The sequence below is a fragment of the Poromitra crassiceps genome (genome assembly GCF_964638095.1).
Source record: "Poromitra crassiceps genome assembly, chromosome: 20".
Classification (NCBI taxonomy): domain Eukaryota; kingdom Metazoa; phylum Chordata; class Actinopteri; order Beryciformes; family Melamphaidae; genus Poromitra; species Poromitra crassiceps.
Window position 1 is genome coordinate 17,674,153 of NC_139637.1, and position 24,879 is coordinate 17,699,031.

The 24,879-nt window shown below is 43.0% G+C and overlaps 1 protein-coding gene across 1 annotated transcript; it reads right to left on the reverse strand.

Moving 5' to 3' along the window:
- Positions 1-1,855: 1,855 nt before the first annotated feature.
- Positions 1,856-22,262, reverse strand: LOC310794912 (scavenger receptor cysteine-rich type 1 protein M160-like). The gene is made up of 16 exons (XM_083656947.1): positions 22,078-22,262; positions 21,557-21,732; positions 20,554-20,716; positions 19,777-20,079; positions 19,295-19,633; positions 17,560-17,865; positions 16,643-16,942; positions 15,365-15,694; positions 13,549-13,821; positions 12,491-12,684; positions 12,181-12,343; positions 6,605-6,748; positions 5,654-5,749; positions 5,011-5,172; positions 3,172-3,340; positions 1,856-2,513 (listed from the first exon to the last, which is right to left on the reverse strand). Exons 1-16 carry the CDS (start codon positions 22,142-22,144, stop codon positions 2,495-2,497), a joined length of 3,204 nt encoding a protein of 1,067 aa, XP_083513073.1. The 5' UTR covers positions 22,145-22,262; the 3' UTR covers positions 1,856-2,494.
- Positions 22,263-24,879: the final 2,617 nt, after the last annotated feature.

A 24,879-nucleotide genomic window follows, 5' to 3' on the forward strand; every position in this document is an offset into this window, starting at 1 on the left:
TATAAGATGTAGCTTCTGGTCTGTTGTTGTATTTATTGTTAAATTGATTCATACAGTGTGTGCTTCAATTGCCGGTCATGCGCATGGCCTTCTTGGACTAGAGGATCATAATAGAAACAAGTCTTGGCATTTCTTGTGTTTCAACATAGATTGTTTTTAACCAGGTGCATTACATTATATTGTATGAAATTTTCAAAAAATATCAAAATCAAATCAAAAAGTTAGGTATTGGCACAGTACTAACTCTATACTATAGCAAAGACAAGGCAACATGAAAACTATATAAAAAAAATAGATAAAAAATGGACAGTCTGCTGAAACAAGAATTAATTATTTAATCCCATTTCAAATCTATACTGTGGTTATTGGTTTATCCTCCAGCAGACCCCGGGTGGTAGCGCATGCAGAAACACTGCTTATAGGAGTGTGTGCGTTGGTTTGAAATATCGACAAACAAACTACTACAAAGTTGTTTCGATGGAGCTTTCAGGGGCATTGATATGATCAGACAACATCTGGGGCTCGAACCAGAGGAAGTTACAGAAGTGCAGTAGCAGGGTCCGGGGGCCTCCTCCGCACGAAAACATTTGACATGAACGTGCATGGGTGTAAATGATGCAGTAAGTACCGGTAAACACTTTGACCTGCAGTCTGTACCAAAGATATATGTTGTGTGATGTTTGCCTTATCTGGTGCCATCTTTCTCTACTCATCCACTTCTGAATTATGTTATCTCTCTCCTCCTGTCCTCTTCTCCTCTTGGCAGTTCAGTTCAATTTGGGCTGTAGGCTACAAAAGATCAACAGACAAACACACTCATTAATGACTATATAAATCTCTAAAGGCTAAAGTATATACGATGTGTCCATCACTCATCTAAGCCAGTGGTTCTCAAACCTTTTCACGTCAAGGACCCCTTGGGTCAGTTTAGGGCCTAAACTGACCCAAATTAGACCACGGATCCACATCTGATGAGATTCCTGCTTTTTTTTAGATGTTTTATTACAGAAAGTGTATGAAACCCGTGACCAAAATAGTCATACATTCTGTCATTGTGTTACTTATGGATGGAATTATAGTGAAAATAAATGATTCCCCCTTCTGCTGGGACCCCCTATATACAGATTATGAAATACTTAGGGGAGCAAATTATTTCACCTTTCACCTCTCAACTTTTCTTACAAAGCTGACATTTTCCCATGCTAATATGCTACAGCAGGGATACTCAACTTGCTTTGCCCGGGGGCCACTTTCGTGAAATGATAGAAGGCCAGGGGCCAGTTAATAAACAAACAATATACATTTTTCTGTAGCGGATTGTAGGTTTTTGGGGTGTCAGTCAGAGTTTAGTCTGACAATGTGCACACCGGATAGTTAGTTAGGTTAAGTTACAGACCGTCTTGTGTTGAAAATGGCTCATTGTGCTGTGTATCAAACTATAAATGGCAAAAAACATACAGTTTGATACTCAACATCGGAGCAACTTCCAAAGTCCAGGAGTCTCTGAGGAAGATGGGCTACCCAGCTTGGCCTTAGGCTACTATAGTATGGGAGTGTTAACATACAGTAGACACAAATTCTGTGTGAAAGATCTTGTCCAAACACACTGCTATTAACAAATACATGGTTTGCACATCTTGAGTGTACTATGCGCTCATTTAAATGGTTGTTTTTCAAGAGGACAATATCGCTCACTCCCTAACACACTGACCACTGCACAGTTTGATGTATATAAAGTACAATTGTTTTTATAATTACCTACTATTACCTACTAATGGCGTGTACACCAACTGTATATATGAAGGGTAAAATGTGGAGGAAAACGTTGACAAATAAAACAAGCAGACATCTAAAGACTACTTTAATAATTTTCAATGTGTTACTGTACATAAAACATAAAAATGTCAACCCTATGGAGCCATTTTGTTATCAGTGTCTTCTAAAACACCACGAAAGGCTATTGAAGGTGACATCATAATAAACATAATATTTCAAATAATGGCAAATTGGCAATAGAGATTAATAGCTAAGCTTATTCAACTCAAGTAAAACATAGAACATAAAATCAAAGCATGTGGTATTATGATATTGTTAGGTTATCCGCTGCTGTTCTAAACACCACAGACAGCAACTATGGAGGAAATAATACATCTTAATAAAATACTAACATAATACAATCTCAAATATATACATCCAATTTCTTATCCAGTTCTTGTAAAATATAAAACAATTATAATACTGAAATACAAAAATACTGCTGAATATAACAAAACTCATATCAATGTAATTGTACATGCGATTGCAGAATAGAAGTGCTCATTTCAATAAGTCTCTGCACTAATCCCAATGAACATGAGCACATTTGAACATCTTATAAAAGCCATCAAATGAATATTGTATCAGGCAATAATAGCCATTGTAAATAAAAGAAGCATCCTCCTGTGTAAGAAACAAGGAAGTAGAACTTTGCGTGTTGATTGAAGTCCCACAGTTCTCACTCCCATTTTACACGCCTAAAGAGAAAGAACATGCATTTGATCAAGTTAACTGATGACAGGCCGACAACACTATAACACACATACAACACAAAATATGTCAAATAAGAGATCAAGCCAAATCAGCTTTATTGGTTGTTTGATACAAAGCAATAATCACTATGTTGTGCACAATCAGTTGTATACAATACATAAGACCCTGGAACAAATACTATGATGTCCTTTTTCTCATTGATGAACTATAAAGAATTATCAATGTTTTTTTATTATGAATTGTTTTTATTACACATTTTATTATTATTATTATTATTATTATTATTATTATTATTATTATTATTATTATTATTATTATTACCTTTATTACCTTTATCATTATTATTATTAATATTAATAATTATTATTTTATCTATGGCTGTGTTCTGAAATCATATCCTTTGCTGTTTGTCTCTTGATAACTGGGACAGTACCTGCCCAATTAGAATTGAAACCAGAGTGGAAAATGAGTTGTGGTTTTGCTTTTGGAGTCATCCAATTGGTTCCACTGTGATAGATCGTGTTCAACCCAGGGGTGTGTTCAATCTGCGGAATGGTGTGCACCGTGTGCTACGCCGTTTCCATCTAAATAAACGGTTTGCTACGTGTTGTCAGGGCTGAACTCAACCCGGGTTTGACTCACATGTCTTGGTCAGGCTCCGGGTGGTCAGGCTCCAGGTAGTCATCCTCTGCGTCGTTTCCTGGTTGGGCTTCGGGGCTGCGGTGGACCTCAACTTCAGCCTCCAAGATCTCAGGGCTGGCATCAATGTCATCATAACCCTCCTGAGGGTCTTCCACCTCGTAGGTCACCTCTGTTCAGTAAAGACAAACAGAGACTATGGTTACATGTGATGACATATATGTAGATATTACATGGTGCTTTTGTAATCTTTCACATCATCATTTAAAGTGGTGATGATAGAGAGTGGCAAAATGGCTGAATATGAATTTAAAATATTGGTTGTATTAGTGTGGATGAAATAATGTGTGATACTGTAGTTAGTAATTCATAGCCAGTTTCTATTGTGTTATTACTGTCATCTTTTTTCACATTTCATATATTTAATTTGACTATTACTTGCAATTAAAGTTCCTGTTAGAGTGAGAATTTAGGGAATTCTCAGTAGCTGTATATGAGTTATTTTTTTTACTTGTGAGGAGTGCGACTCAGTGAGGAGTTTCTACTATGGCAATTGATGCTGTCACTCTGCGATGAATGCTTTTACGAAGGTTTTAACATGCTGCTGTGCATGTTAACCAGGGTAGGAAATTAGAACTGCCCTTGGAATTGGGGTGACAAGGTTTTTCAATTGCCCCCATAAAATAAAGAGTTTAACACTTTCTGTATTCTAACATTATTCTGTATTTGCAAAGCGTGACTCTAAAATGGCCAGCTAGGCATCCGTACAACCCCCGCCCCCCTCCCCCTACTAGCATTATTTACCTCAGTGACGGCAAAGAACTTTTATGGAAAGAACTGAAAGCTCCATATTGCCCCATTGCAACATCAGCGCCCAGCAGCCTCCGCCATTTTTTATTTTTGGAAGCGTGACAGCGCCAAAAGAACCTCGCACAGGCTCGCAGTGGTCAGCTGCGGTAGCGCGGGCCCCTATAATCAGCCTCTCTAAACAGTAACTCAACGGGAGAACACTCTAAATTTCGTGGATTCACATCTTTTCTGGGCGTACTGCAAATCTTGACTGAAGTGGTGTAGTGCAGGGATGTAAAACAACAACCATATTGTGGAAACTAAGCAAAATGTTTCGTTTTCTTTGTTTAGTTTTTTCAAGATAAATAGCTAATGCGGCTGTCGTCCACTCCGTCAGAAGTGTGTTGCCGTGGTTTTAACCTCGGGTCCTTTGCATTTACTATTTATCTTGAAAAAACTAAAAGAAAAAAACGAAAAATTTTGCTTAGTTTCCACAATATGGTTGTTGTTTTACATCCCTGCACTACACCACTTCAATCAAGATTTGCAGTACGCCCAGAAAAGATGTGAATCCACGAAATTTAGAGTGTTCTCCTGTTGAGTTACTGTTTAGAGAGGCTGATTATAGGGGCCCGCGCTACCGCAGCTGACCACTGCGAGGCGCATTCTGTTTCCAAAAATGGCCGGAGTTTCGTCTCTTTCCTTCCATGCTCTTTGGTGACGGGCAGCACAAGCTAGCTGGTCAGCTAGTTCACTCATGTTTTTACCAAGTACATTAAAAACATGCCAGACAATCAACAGTGTTGTTGAGATAAGAAATGGGAATCTTTAACTGTGATTGTTTATCAACTTTTCGAAATAAAATACGGTTGGATAAGAGTCACTGATTGGTCTCTCATGCTACATAGGTGGAGCTACGGTGTTTCCCAACATTTGGTCAAATTGCCCTGGAAATGATCCAAAATGCCCCTGAAATATATTTCACAGGGGCAAAAATAGCCCTTGTAAAAAAAAAAGTTAATTTAACAGTTATTAAAGTAGTTCAAAACTTCCCTGTACTGTTGATGCCCTCGGCTCCTGAGTGATTGGTGACGGCAGCCTGTCGACCGCTGGCCAGCAGCCCAGGTGCAGCCTTGTCCGCTACTTCAATATCATCATAAGAGGAAGTGCTCCTTGCATCGCTCTGTGTGAACACTGCACTCTCTGATCTGGACCCTGTGTGCCAAACAGCAACAGATCAGTGCAGTAGATACAATAGCATAGGCTACCACAGCCAATTCTCACCAGTGTTGTGTTTGGCAAATACTTTCACATTGTCCTACATTTCATCATAGGGTCATTTTCAAGATTATATGAAAACAATAAATAAATAAATATAAAATATATAAAATATAGAATCAATCCTGTTACTAAAGACAGGTGTACGCTTTATGATATATAGGAAACCAGTGCTTATGTTTTTTTTTCTGTTTACATCAAGTTTGATATATCACAACTTGCATTGGGTTTCCTATGTACATTTGTGAATGAGAGTTAAGAATTGTAATTGATTTTAATTGGACGAGCATCAAAAACACTGCACCAGCACAATATATCATGTAGGGGTAGAGCATTACACACACCACTTGATTGTTTAAAATGTGTCGCTGCATAAAAAAGGCTTTTGTTACACAGTTAAGTTTATTTGGACACTTACCCCTGTCACTGAAGACTCTCATTTCATTTGCAGTGCTCGCAACATCTTCATAGTCGCCACTTTCAAACGCCACCTCTTTCCTGATTGAAAATCTCGCTAGATAGAGAATAGCATTAGAAATGTACTGATATACATCAGTAGAGCAAGCAACTGACCTATTGCAACTTGTGCAACGAGCACAACGAATGCATGCAAAAAATCTATGTGCTCATAGTATCTGAAGTCAATTGAAAAAACTGCTGCGTGCGTGCACACACACACACACACACACACACACACACACACACACACACTCACGCACCCACACAGACACACACACACACACACACACACACACACACACACACACACATACATACACTGGACACACACACACACACACACACACACTGGACTGACAGGGCCTTGACTTCCAGGTTCAGAGAAACATTGTCGCTTTAGTTTTTGTTGCCGATGAAAAGTTGAACAAATATAAATGCTGAAAACTTCATATGGACATGAATGTGACACCATCTCTGAAATGTTTACAGTGGTCAAGGTTTTGTCAGTGTGCAGAAAGACTGGCCTCTTGTGGCTAAATGGTGCCATTAACTCCCTTTACATTGGGATAATCAGACACATTAAGATGGCTTGTCTCATGATTCACTTAATTGAAATGTTGAACTTGAGTTTAAAGGGTTAATGCATTGGAAGTGATAAAATTGTCAGTTGACAACTTGACATAAAAACTACAAAGTAAAACTGAAACTGATATTCAATCACTTAAATCAGAGGCTTCACATTCAAACACAACAGAATGCTGCAATACACCAAGACAATTATTGGTAAATTATTGAGAACCCAACTGGGCCACTGAGCCAAACAGAATTTTCTATGTTGTTTTGCATCTTTGATTTGACACTGGTGAATCTCATATGATTTGACGAGACTGTAACAGATGAAGATACTCACATTTGGCGATCTTGAGGATGCGTCCTCGCAAAAAGAGGAAGAGCAAAATCACCAAAATCAGAGAGCCGCCTCCGAGGGAAAGACCCAATATCAATCTGTTGTCGGATTTCTTTGGGGGCTCAACATACTCAGGGATAACATAACCTGAAATCACACACGGTCACATTACTTTTGACATACTTTCAATCACTCAGAGTAGCGTGCCATCTTAAACCAATCAGAAATAGATTTTATGTTAGAAACAAGTGAGGTCTCCAGACCATAGTTCAAGCAGAAGGCCACTCACGCGTAATCCGATCTCAACGTGGTCTAAAAATCCTAGTATGACGTCTGCTATGACGTCAAACATGACGTCAGTTAATCCTCATATATATAGCAAGGGTCCTACGTCACCTCTCTCTCTCTGGCCGACCATAGCAGCAGCAGCCCACGGCAGTCCATCTCCCTTGAAGCCGGCCCCGAAGCGTTGTTTTGCACCAGATCCGCAGACCGAATCAGCACCCACAAGCCTTCTCTACCCGTGGATATTCCCATTCCTGGCATGTCGAGTTCAGTCATCGGTCCCCTGTCCCGGACCGGCCACGGAGCGTACTTGCCTTCCGAGGTGCCTGACGAAGACGTTGGCGAAGCGACCGGACCACAGGCTGCCAACATAGCCCCCCGCGCGCCACTGCGACGGCCCCGGTAGGAGAGCAGAAGACGAAGCGCCGCGCCGCGGACGCCCAAGAACGCGTGCGAGCGTGCCGGAGGGAGAGGCCGACCGGCGCGGACGTGCGAGAGGCCGCGGGCGAAGACCAGTAGAGGCAGCCGCCCCCAGAGCCGGGAGCCGCTGGGGAAATGGAGGCCGCGGGGCCGCCGCGAGACGCCACGTACTTCCTGGTCGCACTGACCCCCAGGCCGCCGGGCAGATTCACGGTGATTGACGGGAACCGGCTTGGAGAAGCGCTGAAGCCGGAGCGCCGTGGCATCTCGGGCACTCTGGGCAGACCGAAAGGTCCATGGGGCGAACGGTTCATTCTGGCGGCAACAGCTGAAATGTAGTGCAATTTGCTTCCCTTCCAAATCCAGCGACGTAAAATAATCCATTCACGAAAAGAATAAGCACTCCCAGGAATTCATGGACGATAAAAGTTTAACGTTACATGCAGTCAAGCAGAAAGTCGCACTCGGCAGTAAAACTCGCATCCATGTTCCATCCTGTTCTTTCTGTCACGAAGACTATAATCCACCAGATCACATGACGTTTTTCATCAAGTCTTTAATCCACCGTCACACTTCAGGACATCCTCTTAATCCAAAACAGAGTGTGAAAAGTAGCTGTCTCCCTCCTTGTTGTGGTGTTTGCGAAACGGAGGTTCACGGTAACCAGAGACCTTTTATCGTAAAGATGCGACAGCACACAGCCAATCCGCCATTTTGGAGACTAAGCTTCTGCCCCAGCAAGGAGCCGTATTTCAGGCCAAAATGGCCGCAGCGCCGTTTTCAAAAAGGCACTATATACTCTTGCCTTCTCATTCTCAATCAACCCCATGTGACTGATGGTGACTGATAAATTAAATTAGGAAGCTCCTGTGATGATGACAATGATAATTTCTTAACTTTAGCCGATCTGAGGGGGTTTATCTGAACAACAATCTTAAAAAAAAAAAAAACTCCACTATCACCCCCCTTCCTGGAGCCCGACGACACCTTCATAATACCAGACTCGCTCTGTTAGTCGTCTTGGACATGGACGAGGGGACGTTAGGTTTCATAGTGACACTGCGAAATACGAATCCGGTACATAAACGGACTCGATCCGGATCCCCTCCCTCTGATGGACCTGTGCAGGCGCTCCGTGCGGGCGGCTCTAGGAAGGGACCGCCCGAGCGGAATCCACGGACTGCCCCTGCCCGCCTCTCTCAAGAGCTACCTGCTCTACCAAGGACGGGGTTGACGACCACAGCACACCGAGCATACCCCGGAGGACCAGTCACCCGTGGACGCGAAAGGACCCATGAGGAAAGTATCAGTACTTCAGCATTTAAACGGGCAATCTACCAGTCCAGTAAAATCAATTCAATTTATTAAAAAAAAAAAAAAAAAAAACTTTATTAGTCCCGCAAAGGCCAATTTAAGGCATGAATACTGCAAACAAGCTGTACTCTGTACACATCCAAAAACAAGACAATAAATACAATAAATGACACTGATAAAGCAAGATCCCTGATTACAGTGTATCCAACACCACAAAGGAATATAGGTGTCACATCAATACAAATTAATTTCAGTCAATACAATCCAAGTGCATATTAGACTTGTTCAAGGGTTCAAATCAAAAGGTCAAGGTACAGACCTAGTCTAGATAAACTGACCACTTCTCGTACTGTGGCTGTTCACCAGTCGAATGGCCTCTGGAACCAAACCAAACTTCCTTCTGCTCGTTTCGCAGGCAGGCTGTCTAAAGCGCTTTCCTGATGGCATTAAGTCAAAACAGACATGAAGGACATGCGTGGAGTCATTGATTACCTCGTGCGCTTGGCCTGCGATCTGACTATTCTACCCAGCGGGCATCTCAGCCTGCCTATCTCCGACGCCTAAGCGGAAATCGCTTCTGGCAAATGGCCAGCGGGAGTCACAATAATAATAATAATTATAATAATAATAATTACAACAATAATAATAATAACCACGCAAGGGGCCATTCTAACACCCCTGGCCCACGGAGCTTGTCTGAGCATCAGCTAGAATGAGTGTTACTGCATAACTTCGGACCGAAGCCAGACGGCCCAGGGAATGCTGACGTCTTTCCGTGTTAAGCTACCCGGTCTTAATACACCACCTCCTGTTCTTAACGAATTTCAAAGTAAAATGCCTCTGGAATTTCTTCAGAAGCAGAATCAGAATGACTTAATGATCCCCGAGGGGAAATCGGGACAGGTTACAGTAGCTCGCTCACAGTACACACATAGCTTAAAATAAAATAAACAGTAGTAAATGCAACGCAAATGCAAAATACAAAACACGTCAGGTAAGTATACATTCCGTGTCAATTATCATTATTGCACCCGGGACTATATTAAGTCGGCTTGCCCTATACGCCACACGTGGCTCAGCCAGGCACAGTTAACCTATCGGCTGGCTCAGTCTCAGGGAGACTGAGCGTCTCCGAGGTGCTCTTTAAGGAAGGCATTAAATAGACTAATGGCCACAGGCAGGAATGATTTCCTGTGCCTCTCCGTACTGCATCTAGGTGGAATCAGTCTCTCACTGAACGTACTCCTGCGTTCGACTAGCACGCCGTGGAGTGGGCGCGAGTCATTGTTCACGATGGAGCGTAGCCTGGACAACGTTCTCTTCTCTGACACCGCAGCCAGAGAGCCCCGCTGCCCCAGCACACAATAGCATACAGGAAGGCACTAGCCCCCTTCTGCCCTTTCTCGTTCATGGCTCACTACGTCAAGCTCAGGCCTCGGACCGGCCCCTCGGCTCCCCTGCTCCTCATCGCACCCTGTCACCACACGACAAGATCCCGGTTCACCCTGCACCTCAAGCAGACGCTCCAGCAATGCAACCCCCGACGAAGGACTACTCCAGCCACTCCTTCAGGATCGGAGCGACCACCTCGGCCGCCGAGCAAGGAGTGCCCTCCGCCTCCCTCCAGCAAACGGGCCGCTGGCCCTCATCGGCACATCGTCATCGCCCGGAACAATTCCCCCTTCTGCCCCTTCTCGTCCATGGCTCACTACGTCAGGCTCAGGCCTCGGACCGGCCCCTCGGCCCCCCTGTTCCTCATCGCACCTTGTCACCACATGACAAGATCCTGGTTCACCCTGCACCTCAGGCAAACGCTCCAGCAACGCAACCTCCCGACAAAGAAATACTCCAGCCACTCCTTCAGGATCAGAGCGGCCACCTCGGCCGCCGAGCAAGGAGTGTCCTCCGCCTCCCTCCAGCAAATGGGCCGCTGGTCGTCATCGGCATTCTCCAGCTACATCCGCCCGGAGCAGGCGGCCATACTGGCGGCCCAAAGAACCCTCCTCCCTTAAATCGGTGAGCATGGCAACAAACAATGTCCCGGACTTCCGTGCCGATGAAGAAAATGTCTCGTTGGTGGTGGCTCCCCGAAAGCACGGCGCCAGCAAGGCGCAGTAAACTCCCCGGCTCATTTTTGGGGGGGAAAGAGAAAGAGAGAGCAAAAAAGTCAGGGTAGTCGCGCCAAGGCAGCCAAGTAGGCCAAGCCGGGAAGCGCCAAGCTAAACTCTAATGTACCAAGATCGAAGGCCCGACCGAGTTAGGAGCGCCGGCCGCAAATAGCCGTTAGCCGCTAAAAGGTCGAAGGCCGGAAAAGTACAATCGCGAAGCGCCAAGGCGGCCAGGTAGGCTAAGCTGGGAAGCGCTATCGCGAGGTGCCCGACCGAGTTGGGAGCGCCAGCCGCAAATAGCTGTAAGTCGCTAAAAAGGTCGAAGGCAGGAAAAGTACAATCGTGAAGCGCCAAGGCGGCCAGGTAGGCTAAGCTGGGAAGCGCTATCACGTGCCCGACCGAGTTGGGAGCGCCAGCCGCAAATAGCTGTAAGTCGCTAAAAAGGTCGAAGGCAGGAAAAGTACAATCGTGAAGCGCCAAGGCGGCCAGGTAGGCTAAGCTGGGAAGCGCTATCACGAGGTGCCCGACCGAGTTGGGAGCGCCAGCCGCAAATAGCTGTAAGTCGCTAAAAAGGTCGAAGGCAGGAAAAGCAAGATCGAAGGCCCGACCGAGTTGGGAGCGCCAGCCGCAAATAGCTGTAAGCCGCTAAAAGGTCGAAGGCCGGAATAGTGCAATCAACTACTGGCGCCTGCAGATCTCAATTAACCTCCGGTAATCAGATCTTCCTTTTGGGGGATCTCCTAGCCCATGCAGGCGCCCTCCTCTGCCTCAAGAGCAGCGCCACTGGCCAATGGAGTCAAGCGCCAAAGCATTTGCCATGCACGCCGATTGCTAAATAAAGTTTGTCTAATCCTACCAACTGGCCTCTCCTGATTGAAGTGAGGTCTCCAGACCATAGTTCAAGCAGAAGGCCACTCACGCGTAATCCGATCTCAACGTGGTCTAAAAATCCTAGTATGACGTCTGCTATGACGTCAAACATGACGTCAGTTAATCCTCATATATATAGCAAGGGTCCTACGTCACCTCTCTCTCTCTGGCCGACCATAGCAGCAGCAGCCCACGGCAGTCCATCTCCCTTGAAGCCGGCCCCGAAGCGTTGTTTTGCCCCACCCACCTCCCCAGTCCACCACCAACGAGTCTTGACTCCTGATCCCCCACGGGGGGGGGATCTCCTAGCCCATGCAGGCGCCCTCCTCTGCCTCAAGAGCAGCGCCACTGGCCAATGGAGTCAAGCGCCAAAGCATTTGCCATGCACGCCGATTGCTAAATAAAGTTTGTCTAATCCTACCAACTGGCCTCTCCTGATTGAAGTTCGGTTTTATGTCATTTAATTATCAGCCAGATAAGATCACAAACTGATCTGTAAGCAAAACAATCATTGATTTGAATGGAATGAATAACTTGAGAATGATTCTGACAGATTTAGAAAATATGATTCCTTTGCGTTACCGTCACAGTAGATCTCAGCTGGTTTAATGTTATCACAAGACTTTGGGCGATCTTTGCGTTTGTAGCCAACACAATGTTTTATGTCGTTGTGATCTGCAGTGCACTGCAGTGTTGTTTCCAACTTTCTCGACTTCACCGGCATCCAATTTAAAAGTTTCTTGTTCTTTTTAACACAGTCATACAACAGAATAGAAAGTTATGTTTGACAAGAAAAGACACATTAATTTATCCATTTAAAAATATATATAATATACAAATACATTGGTCAGGGATTCACCAAGAGTTTACACAAGACAACACAAGAGTTTACCCCATTTGCCGTGGTCACATTCTGACCATTAGGATCCAAAACCTTTCCACACTTTATCTTTTCACACAGGAGCTCCTTAACATTGGCTGTGAGTGAGGTCGCAGTGGGGACACACACAGGTTCATACTCATCGTCTCCAACTCTGACTTGAATCTCTCCTCCACATGTTTCATTGGTTTTGAATTGGACACTGCCTGTAAAAAAAATGAAGACATCACAACTTCATGGTAAATGGACTGCATTTATATAGCGCTTTTATCCAAAGCGCTTTACAATGTGCCTACATTCACCCATTCACACACCGAAGGCGGCCAGCTGCCACGCAGGGTGCTGGCACAGCCATCGGGAGCAATTTGGGGTTCAGTGTCTTGCCCAAGGACACTTCGACATGCGGACTGGAGGAGCCGGGGATCGAACCACCGACCTTCTAGTGGACGATGTGCTTTACCTCCTGAGCCACAGCCGCCCCATTTCTTGCAGCTTGGTAAACAGTGTCTACTTCAGATTAATTAATTTAATTTCGGACAGTAGCCTACTACTGTAGAACAGTAATAACAATGTTACTTTGAAACATTTAACTGAATTTGACTGAATGAGTAAATTAGTAATTTCTGTTGTCTTTTTTTAAAGAGCAACATTGAAAAGTACATTTTTACATCAAAAATGAAATTAGGATTTTGTATTCCAAAAAAAATCTACCAATTACCCTTTTTGAAATGCTCCCTGCAAATGATACATTCATGGGTCATTTTAAGCCATAGGTCTTCGGAAGGCTTCCATTTTATGATAAATCAATCAATAATCAATCAATCAATCAATCTTACTAACATACAACCAGGAGTAATAAATACTTAAATACTATGTTAATACATTCTGTAGAAAGCAGCAGCAGGGGAACAATTAACACAAAGGTGTTGCGACACTAAAAAGTGTTTGCAGCTAAAATGTGTCTTCTTGAGTGCAATAATTTATTTTGCTTGATGACCCACCTTGCCTGTTTGATGCTTTAAAGGTGGATCTTATACCAAATAGCTTAGCTAATGGCTCTTCTCACTCACCTGTACAGGAAACAGACACCAATCCTCCTGTACACTTTCCTGTGGTTCTCATGCACTGCCCAAGTTTGCCCTCGTCTCCCTCACACCTGACATAGACAGAGTCACGGCCCGTAGTGGTAGATTTCTTAAAAGTACCGATGGTGTTGCTACACGTTGGCGTTTGCTCTTGACAAACTATTTTCGAATGTTGCTCGTCCCAGTTACTACCGCACACCCCGACACCGTCAATCTGCACCTCACCATGACACGTGCGTGAAAGGCTGACCTTGGGTTCTAGGAAGGAAAACAATGAGAAAACAAGAAATTAAAATTCATCTACAATAAAGGATCAAAGAATATGCTATTTAATCCTTTGTGAGCCCAATCTGCTAAATGTGGGATAACTCTTATCTGGGTCACATACTGTAGAACTGTGTTTATTCTCATCCAAATGAAGCTGAGGTGGTTTCTGATGTTTTACTGAGGCCACTAGATATGATCAAGTCTGCGTAGATGACACCACATTGAAGGAATGGTATATAGCTTTCAATTTGCACCACACTGTCGAGAAGGGACAGGCAACCATGTGTCACGGTGCCATGGAGGGCTGAGTGTATGCAGGTTTTTATTCAACCAACACCATTTCACCGATGAGCACACCTTCAACCAGGAGAACTAATCAATGAAATCAATAGTTTCTGGTTGGAAGCGACTGCGTTTCTAAATGTGTAATTAATTCATCATCTCAACAACAATCTGGGCAGCCAGAGTCCTAGCCTGGGTAAACCCATCCCCCACGTGACCTGCTCTCAGACCTGTTCTCAGTCACTGGGAACTGAGAGAGCAGGTCACGTGGGGGCTGGGTTTACCTAGGCTACCAGAGCCCATCAGTCTGACGACGACTAATATGACAGACAGCTGGTATTTCAGGGTTTCCTGTGTAGGGCGGACGTCTGCACCAAGACTTCCAATTCCAACACTGTTTACAACAAAGTCTCATGCAGTTCTCTGTTCATAGAGATGAACCATAATGTCATCATCTGTTCATAGAGATGAACCATAATGTCATCATCTGGATCTAAAACACCTACAAAAAGTCTCCATTGATCAAATCCAACTCCATTCTGACGTCACTCAGACTGTAAACAATGACCACGGTGCACAGAAGCAGAAGTCTTGGGGCAGATTTCCTCAGCCCGCTGTCTGTCCCAGAGTCTTAGTAGTTGTCAGACTGCGTTCCCAGATTGATCTCAACAGAATTAAATTCACGCGATCTCATTATTTTCCGTTTTTTGACTAGCGATCATTTTTGCCACTGATCCATCTGTTTCATTTTGTGTTTATAAAATGCCAGCTTCATAGCTACAGTGGCTATATTTAATTAACCACCACCATCTTATAAACACATCTGATTGACACATCAGCTAATGTATATAGTATATACATACATACATACATACACAGAAACTATATACTATATAGTATCTGGTAGTTGTATCTAGCATCAGTTGCTTTATGCTAAATTAGCCTGCTGGCCTGTCAGCTATACCTGTCTTGGAGCTAGAGCTAAAGACAAGACACTTTACTGTGTCACAATAATCTATATTTGGAATCAAATCTACATTATCAGACTGTTCACTTTTACTTATGTTAATGTTAATGAATTTACCTACACCCACCACCATACAATCTTAGGTAGCCTATATTTCCTTCCATGCCTAGTTTTTATATATTTGAGTTGTAGCCTATTTGTGCACAGCTGGCGCCAGATGTGATTTGTGCAAAGCCTCTATATTAATATCAGCATACTTTAGTTTGCAGTGATCATGTGTTTTACCTTGACAGGAGACATACAGCTGCTCATTCAGTGAGGGTTTTCTGTCGCGTTCACAGTCCCAGATGTTTCCTGGACCATTCACCTGTTCACCTGGACCACCTACTTTTGTAACATTACTACAGTCAAAACTTTTGGGCCACATAGTGCCCTTCATCAGTGTTGTGGACTTCTTTGATCGAAAGTTGCCACAGTTCAGATCCTGGCAAAGTCTCTGCCCCTCTTTATCTGTCCAGCCTTCACTGGAAACAGGAACGGTTCCTTCCTTGCTGGAAACATACACATCTCCATCACAGCCCTTTCCAGCCAGGACCAGTTTCATCTTCTGCCAGCCTAAGACAAGAAGCAGCAGAGAAAGAAATATTCAGAGTCTGAGGGAATAATACATCTCACAAAATGGTGTAAAGAATTCTGAAATGCAGATTACATGTTGTGGACAATGTAAAGGTTATAAAGTAAGGTAAAGTCCCACTGATTGTCACACAATGTGTGAAATTTGTTCTCCGCATTTGACCCATCCCCTGGGGGAGCGGTGAGCAGCAGCGTGCGCCGCGCTCGGGAATCACATGGTGATTTAACCCCCCAATTCCAACCCTTTGATGGTTATGTTGCTCCACCATGGAAGGATGATGTAACAATAGCACAAATTGGACTTAGGTTAGGGGTTAACGTTAGGTATGGTCAAGCTTTAATAAACACTTAAAACGAAATCTTCACTCCGAGAAAGAAAACTGTCACAAAAGTTGGAAATTGAACTGGAGTCGTCAAGTTGAAGTTGAAGGCAAATATCTGCAAATGTCAAATCACTTCCTTTTTCTAGTCGTGTTTCCTTCATGTCATCTTTTCATGGTGGAGAAACATATTTTTCTCTCACTGCAGTATTAGCAAATGGAGCATGTTCTCTGCTATTTATGACATCCTGCTCAGACCAGGCTGAGCACTCTAGTGTTAATGAAGACATTTTGAGGGTGAGCAATATGGGACCATACCAAGGCACTTACCAGAGCACTGGAGACCACCATACCAAGGCACTTACCAGAGCACTGGAGACCACCATACCAAGGCACTTACCAGAGCACTGGAGACCACCATACCAAGGCACTTACCAGAGCACTGGAGACCACCATACCAAGGCACTTACCAGAGCACTGGAGACCACCGTACCAAGGCACTTACCAGAGCACTGGAGACCACCGTACCAAGGCACTTACCAGAGCACTGGAGACCACCATACCAAGGCACTTACCAGAGCACTGGAGACCACCGTACCAAGGCACTTACCAGAGCACTGGAGACCACCAGCAAGTTTGCAATTGATGGAGTGGGAAACAGCACTACATGCTGCTAATGACAGGCTGTTGGCATCACATGTCAGGCCTGACACGTAAGGATTGGCTGGAGGAGGTCCGAAGAAATCGAGCACTTTGACAGCGTCTCCACAGCCCCGCTCTCTACAGATGGTGTTTTGGACATTGCTGTTCAGAGCATCTTTACAGACTGGACGCCACAGGCCTTGATAGTAAATCTCCAGATTTCCAGAACATTTACTTCTGGAATCCTGGAACTTGGCCTCGAGACTACCTGCATGAAAACAATGATCGTCACAGAGTTAAAACCATCGACTCAGGCCTACTGTAGTAGGCTACATATACCTGCACAATAACTTAGATGTCACAATTGTGTGAGTGAAATGATATTAGCATACATTTTCCTTACAAAGATCTATGGTTAGAGTGATATGTTGGTTTATATTGTATGATGTACTGTAATTTCAGCAATATCATTAGTATTATTATGTTATTACTGTAGTGGTATGACAGTTTCATTAGTCTGGTTTCTTTTTCAACCCTGCCAAAATGTATTTCTGGGGGAAACACTGCTGTCATTTTGGGCATGAAAATTGTTAACTTGAAAAATATTTCATATCTGCAGCACAAAACATTGGCTACGTGTGAAATATGGATCTCAATATTGGCCTTCAAAAGCCATATTATTTGAATCATATACACCTCTAAAACTGGCAGTAAGTGATAAATCACCATAGAGAGCTACAGGGGGTCCTGACATTTTAAATTTAGATTTCAGGATGGTGGAAAGACATTTAAGCTGACAAAAAAGATGTGGCATAGCAATCTAACAATAATCACATTGGTTGATCTTTTGCTGTTATTATGAATGCTTTTCAAAGTGTCAGTTACCTGAGCAAGCCACATAGACTGGGTTGTTAGTACAGTACTTATTGTCGCGGTTTATGACAATGTTGCTCTCGTTCAGGTTGGTGGTCAGCTTTGTAGTGTGCAAACTACTGATGGTGACTTTTTCTTTCTTTTTTAGGAGGTCAACACGTTGGATGTTGCTTCCACAGCCCAGGTTTCCACACAGCAACGTAGACTTGGCATCTGACTCTGTCCAGGTATCTGCGCACACACCACCACACTCGCTTCCTTCCACACACACTTCCACCTTCCCATAACACTTGTATGTCAGCTTCACTGTGATGTTCCCTGTTGAGTCAATCAAACACCCAATAGCAAAACGGGTCATGAAGATGTTTGCTGACTCAGCAGATTATTGGTTTCAGAATGAAGGCAAAGGAGAAACAAGTGAAACATGTCGTCCCCCATGAAAGATACAGACACCCCTTGGGCCAACCTATGTAACGTATCATCCCTCCCAAGTTTTGTTACATTCAAAATAGTAATGGTGCCCCCATCAGGTCAATCAGTGTATTTTTTTTTAATGCCAGAACATAGGTCCAATGCATCACTCTTCCAAGTTTCCTAAATATCAGACCAGCTGTATATATATATATCTGTATATATATATATATATATATATATATATATATATATATATATATATATATATATATATATATATATATATATATATATATATATATATATATCTGTATATAGCAGCGTCCTCCCCTATTGCCAAGCTCACCAGCCGCCACTGATATATATATATATATACTGTATATCGCTGCTGTCGTTCCAGGACCTCGAATCTCCAAAACAGACACTTTTCAGGAAGTAAAAAAAACCTGTTTGCTCTTAAACTACTGGACCAAATGTCGTCCAAGTTGGCACATGTCTTAATTATAGTTAGTTTCCCGCTGAATGTGTCATTACTTTATAAATATCTTACCTGGATAAGCTCAAATGATGTTGTTTATATTATGAGTCCGACTTGGAAGCGCTTTCTCACGGCCAGTCAAGCGGGAGAGAGTCGCATACTCATGCACGAGCCCCCAAGCTCCAGGCCGCGGGGGCGCGCGTATCAGCAGCAGCAGCCCTCCTCGCTCTCATGGCCGAATGGGGGCTTTCGCATGGGGTGAGAAATAGTCTGACATAACGTAACGTTAACGTTACTTTATTCTCGTCAGAAAGCACTCCGATTTGCATGTTAAAACAGGTTTGCAGCCTAGGAATAACTGGAAAACATTTGATTGATATATTAACGTCAGAGGAAGCCAGGATTAGTCAAAACGATATGAGAAATACACAGCGCGTCTGCCGTGTGTCTTTTCCGGGTTTATTGTCCTGCGTGGGGGGGTACACACGGAGGTAGGGGGGGAATTTCGAGGTTTGACTGACAGATTGAGGGCGAATGGCGTTACGAGATTTACTCACAAGCTCGTTTTAATGCTTTTCCATTGGTTGCATTTGTTAAAAACCACACAGAGACGTGAAGGGTGACCAATGGCATTGATTCATGACAAAAAATAAAAAAGTGAAAAAAGTGACATTCGAGGTCCTGGCCCGACAGCGACGATATATATATATATAAATCTGACCTTCAAGTATCAGTGACATAAACACATTACGGCACTTGTGGATTTTTTTTTTGGCACAGTGAATGTAATGCAGAAGGATAAAACAAAAAAACACATTAAAAAATGAGTGAAAAAGAAGTGTAGTGTTCCATTACCTGAACATGTCACATCAGCAATGCTGTCGTTGGATGCAGCTCCAGTGTATTTTGGGCAGTCAGTGAGAGATGTATCATTGGATGAACAGTTGTAAGAATCAGGGAAAACATCATGACGTCTCATGTCAGCACTTAGAGCATTATGAGAGATAGAGGTATAGTTTACAACATTCCCACAGTGCATCTGTTGACACACCACGTGGGCGGCCTCGTTGTTCCATGTCTCGCTGGACCCTGAGAGCCAGTAGGTCTTCTCCTCCTCCCTCCCTTTCCACTCTATCCCCACCTTGCCAGAACAGGACCGGACCGGATCATTCTTCAGAAACACCACCTTGTTCTCTGACCGAGGTGGGTGGGATGGCAGCAAAGAGAGACAGAGCAAGAGACAGAAAAGAGGTGGTTAAAATGGAAATGAAGATTGAGAGAAACCGTGAGACATTCAGGGAGACAGATGGCGACAGACAAACAGAGAAAAGATTCACCTTCGCAGGTGATTTCCACTGCTGCGCCCGTCTGACGGGAGCTGTCTTGATTTGTGAAACAGTCAGATATAGTCTTGGAATTGGGATTGCAAGTCAACATTTTATCCAGAAATGGGACTGAACCTTGGGAGAATTTGTCAGAAGAGCTTTTTGCATCCCCATAGTTCAGGAAATTGCAGACTTTATTTGAATAGGTTTTAGTCCATCCGTCATTGCGAACCCTTTTCCACTGGCCTCTATGGTTTATCTCCACTCTCCCGGCATGTTTTCCTAGACCGTCTGACAAACGCACAGCCAGACTTTCTGTACAATGACAGAGAGAGATTTGATAACAAAATGAGAAACAACAAACCATCACCTGCATGCATTTGGGCAGACACACAAAAACAACTTATAATTGTCATCACATAACCAGTTCTCATCTAACTCAACTTACTAAGCCATATTAATTGTTCTGGTTTGAACTTGCTGCTGCCATCTTAGCCAGATCTCTGTTGTAAAATAGATCATACTTCTCAACAGGACAAGAAAGGACATACTGCACCATAATGATGATGTCTTCATGTCCCTGGACAGTTTCAAAACCCACCTCTTTTCCATGGCCTTTCCACATTAGTTAGTTCAGTTTAGTTCAACCATCCCTGTTGTTTGTTTTTCCTCCCCCTCTCTCCCCTATCTGTATCCCACTCTTGTGAAGCAACCTTGGGTTTTATGAAAGGCGCTATATAAATTAAAGTTATTATTATTATTATTATTATTATTAGGTCTCTATCTCACCTGCACAGACTACGTATGCGATGGAATTGCATGAGAACTCTTTGTTGTCATGGGCATGCTTGGCCTTACAGTGCCACAGTGAAGCCTCGTTGCCAGAGCACTTCACACGGTCCACTATCCCTTTGCTGCCTCGTCCTGCAGTGGTTGTTGTTGCTTCAATCATCTAGAAGAGAGAATTGATGGTAGTCTGAATACTCTGTTATAGATTCATGGCAGAAAAAAGTTTGATGACAATTTATGACATTCTTAAAATCATGTTATGAGAAAGCTTTTTACCTATAAATAACTATATAGGATACTATATACACAATACAGTTATCCTATAGAGTTATTTTTTGTAAATACAGTTATGCTTGGCGCTGATCCGCTCTTTAAATGCTCCCTGGATTAGCCAAGCAGCAGGCTAAACTAAAAAGAGAGTGCAATGCAGAACCCCACCATGCGTACAAGAGTGAGCCCAATAGGCTACATTAAATTAGGCTTGGCAATATGGACAAAATCAGAAATCATGGTTTTTTATACGAAATGTGTACTTTGATATCGGTTTGCGACATGACTATTTGTGCATTCCCTGACGTACTCTGTCTCTGATATAATGTTTTTCCTCTATGCGGGGAAAAGTGCTACATTATTCCAACACAATACATATATTGTGTATAAGCATAACTGTATTTACCCACCTCTGTTTTTACCATGACAACCCTGGCTCTAAATTAATTTTTAGCTGACAGAGCACCCAGCTGCCAGTGGTGGATTATAGCTTAGTAGTAATAAGAATGTTTGTTAGGAGGATACTTTGAGTTACAAGTTTCATTTAGAGTTTAGATATAAAAGAAATAACAGACGCTATGCAAATTTGAATGACATAGCCAATCAACACTAAAAGGGGAAGAAATTATGAAGAAACTCAAGCTCAACAATACGCATGTTTTTACACAGGAGACTAAAATGTTTTAATAGTGCCACACAAACCTGTTATTCACAAGAAATAATGAAAGCTCACCTTCCCACATTTTAGCTCATTGCAAACCATTTCCCCATTCTTTTTATCCTGATTTTGGGCCTGTTTACTCCAATCTGTGCCACACACAGGCCACAGGCGGCCAGCACGATTAACATGGACTTCTCCGTAACAGTGGCTGGGTTGGTTGTTGTCCTTCAGGGTTACACTGACTTCATCTGTTGAAAGGAGAGAAAAAAATGTTTCAGTGAACCTGGTGCTGATGTCATTTGGATCAACATGGGACTATAATAGTGCGTATATCAGGCTGCACTGAATTTAAAAACATATTTTACCAATTCCAAACCCATTTCACATAAATAAAAAAAACAAAAACAATGTCTACAATGCTAAAACAATGTCTACTGTCTTTGTGTAACTTTTCAGAACAGACATGAAAGAATGAATGAAAGGAAACCAGACCACAATCAGTAAGTTTTAATTTTGAAAAATAAATCAAACAAATAGTTGCTATGAGGGCTGTTATGTAAATGAAGCAGTTGGATATTAATAAGTTGCATTACCTGAGCAAGTCAGTGACACATTATTGTTACTGCCACAGGTGTGACTGCCTTGGGTACCGCAGTGCATCTGTTTGCACCAGAGATCAGAGTCAGAGGCTGTTGCATTCCTTGGGCAGGGAAAAGGATTCCAAACGACATTGTTGTTCTCCTCTGTTGCCTTCTGCAAAGTCCCAGCACAGGCGTTGTCCCCAGCTCGCAGCTGCAAGCGCTGATGCTCTGTTTAAAATAAACCATTCTATGAATTCAATGACATGTTGTAAGTAATTATTATATCCTAGTGCGTGTGTGTGTGTGTGTGTGTGTGTGTGTGTGTGTGTGTGTGTGTGTGTGTGTGTGTTGTGTGTGTGTGTGTGTGTGTGTGTGTGTGTGTGTGTGTGTGTGTGTGTGTGTGTGTGTGTGTGTGTGTGTGTGTGTGTGTGTGTGATCTGTTGTGTGTGCCTGAGTGAACACTGTACATGTGGCAAGACCTCAACAGAACATATCAATGCAGTGAGGGAAAAAACAAAACAACTTACTGGAGCAGATGACAGATGCAAAGCTTTGGCAACGTGAAGGTGAAGGTGCACAGTGCGAGAGATGCTCTTCATTAGCATCAGTACAGTGGACAGATAGGCGATTCTCTATGGGATTCTCATTCATTGGAGTCATGATGTCAGCGCCAGGAAACTCCTTGAAGGTGCCGCAATTTAGACTTTTGCACACAAAGTTGGCTGCACGCTGATTATTTTCTTAAGAAGAAACAACAACATTACAGAGTAAATATGCATGTAAATAAATTCATTTATTTTGAGTGGTTACAACTATAGAGCTTCTAGTACATATTTCTCAAGGTTCTGTTCTATTTTATGAAAATGATTTCCACAACTGGTATGAAACTGATTTAAAGAAAAATGGGTAAAGTAGAGGTATAGAGAGGATCACACACAGGGAGAATGTACAAGTCACTGATTTAATGTTTCATTTAAACAATATATGAACAACACAAAATGTTTTCGGCAATCCGGCCTTCATCAGTGTGTCAGTGTACTTTGTGTTGTTCATATATCTGGGTGGTTCGGTCGGTGTCAGTCACATTTTGCATCATGATTTGTGTCTGTGAATGATACAACGCGGCCCGGGCCCAGGCTGTTATGTGCTTTCAGGTCTGGCTCTTACGTGGCTTTACGTTCGGCTCTTACGTGGTTTTCCGTTCGGCTCTTACGTGGTTTTACGTTCGGCTCTTACGTGGCTTTACGTTCGGCTCTTACGTGGCTTTACGTTCGGCTCTTACGTGGTTTTACGCCTGGCTCTTATGTGGTATTAGGTGTATTTTTACTACTACTACTACTACTACTACTACTACTACTACTACTACTACTAAGAAGAAGAATCCTAAGAATGCAATGTCTCCTGTGAGTGAGCAAAAATTTTACGTGCGATCATGTTGAAGTGTAAAGAGCACCCCTGTGGAGCTGGATTTTTTAATTAGGTAATTAGGGCCGATTAATTGCACTAATTACCTAATTATTGCCGTATTTACCTATTGATGATGTCACTCAACCAATATTGACATAATCTGGTGACATCATCACTGATGACATCATCATCGAGTGCTCGACATCACTGGTGACATCACCAATCAGTGACTTATGATGAAGTGAGTCCATTCAAAAAGGTGCACAAGCATGTGACTGCAAACAGTGCGCATTCAATTACGGGAAAGACTTATATGGAAGCTACGTGTGCCTAAAGTAAAGTAATAAAGAATGAGAATTAATAATGATGATGATGGTAATAGTAGCAATAGTAGTAGTAGCAGCAGCAGCGGCAAAATTACTTTTGAAAAGGACCCCCCGAATGGACAAGCGCCCCAAAAGTGCGACAGCTTTAAGACTGATATTTAAGGAGACTAATAATTTCTTGCAGCCCAAACCTGCTGGCAGTAAGGCCCTTAAATTGCAATCACAATGGGAGAGTGTAACGCATCAGTAATGAAAGCAGAGTGTGAAAATGTGTCTCATTGGGTACTGTATAGTGTAAGTGTAAGTGTAGTCCCCCCCATGGTGCATAGTAAGGCACGTTAAAGATGTAAAGTGCCCCATAGTAAGGCACGTTAAAGATGTAAAGTGCCCCATAGTAAGACACGTTAAAGGAAGCCAGCAACCATCTCTGCTCTGAGCTTTATTGATTTTGAAAATTCATAACACAAGAAGAAAGGATGACATAAATAGATGTCTTTTACAGCCTGAAACCAAAGTGACCTCAAAACTCTTCAACCCTCTGAGCTTAATAAGGACATGTTGTGTTTTTATTCTTATTATATGTTTGTGATATTCCTTGCCTTTAATTACATTGTTGTCTCTCATCCCACTCTGAATTACTCCGGCCTCCATGTGGGATTTCTCTTTTGCACTTAATGTAATGTAAGAAACTGTCCTGTCGCTTTTTTGTGTCAGTTGTCTTTTTCTTTTTATATCAGTGTGCGTGTTTTTGTTCTTGTTCTTGGTGGATTCTTGTCAGATTTTGTCTGTGACTTTTGACCCCACCCTCCTGAGGGCAACCTCTGAAATCATAGGACTTTTCCTTTGAGCGCAGACATCTTCCACTTGCTGTACTACCATCAGAAAGAGAACCATTCAGTTGAAGTGGATACAACATGGAGATAACTCTTACCCCAATTCTGACTACATACGTAGCCTTGAGAAGTTGTCCCATCTGTAGTCTTGGTGTACTGGACAGCTCCAGCACATGTGAATTCATCCAAAGTAAACTCGATCTTACCTAGAAGAGCAACAAAAGGTAAGAGCCAAATTACAGTAAAAA

Excerpts from the sequence above, each read along its gene's own strand:
- LOC310794912 (XM_083656947.1), bottom strand. The coding sequence starts at position 22,144 with ATGCACTGCGGTACCCAAGGCAGTCACACCTGTGGCAGTAACAATAAT. Across the intron at positions 19,634-19,776 it reads AGTGGAAATCACCTGCGAAG|AGAACAAGGTGGTGTTTCTG; the intron begins GTGAATCTTTTC and ends CACCTCGGTCAG. Across the intron at positions 17,866-19,294 it reads TGCTGATGTGACATGTTCAG|GGAACATCACAGTGAAGCTG; the intron begins GTAATGGAACAC and ends TTGACTCAACAG.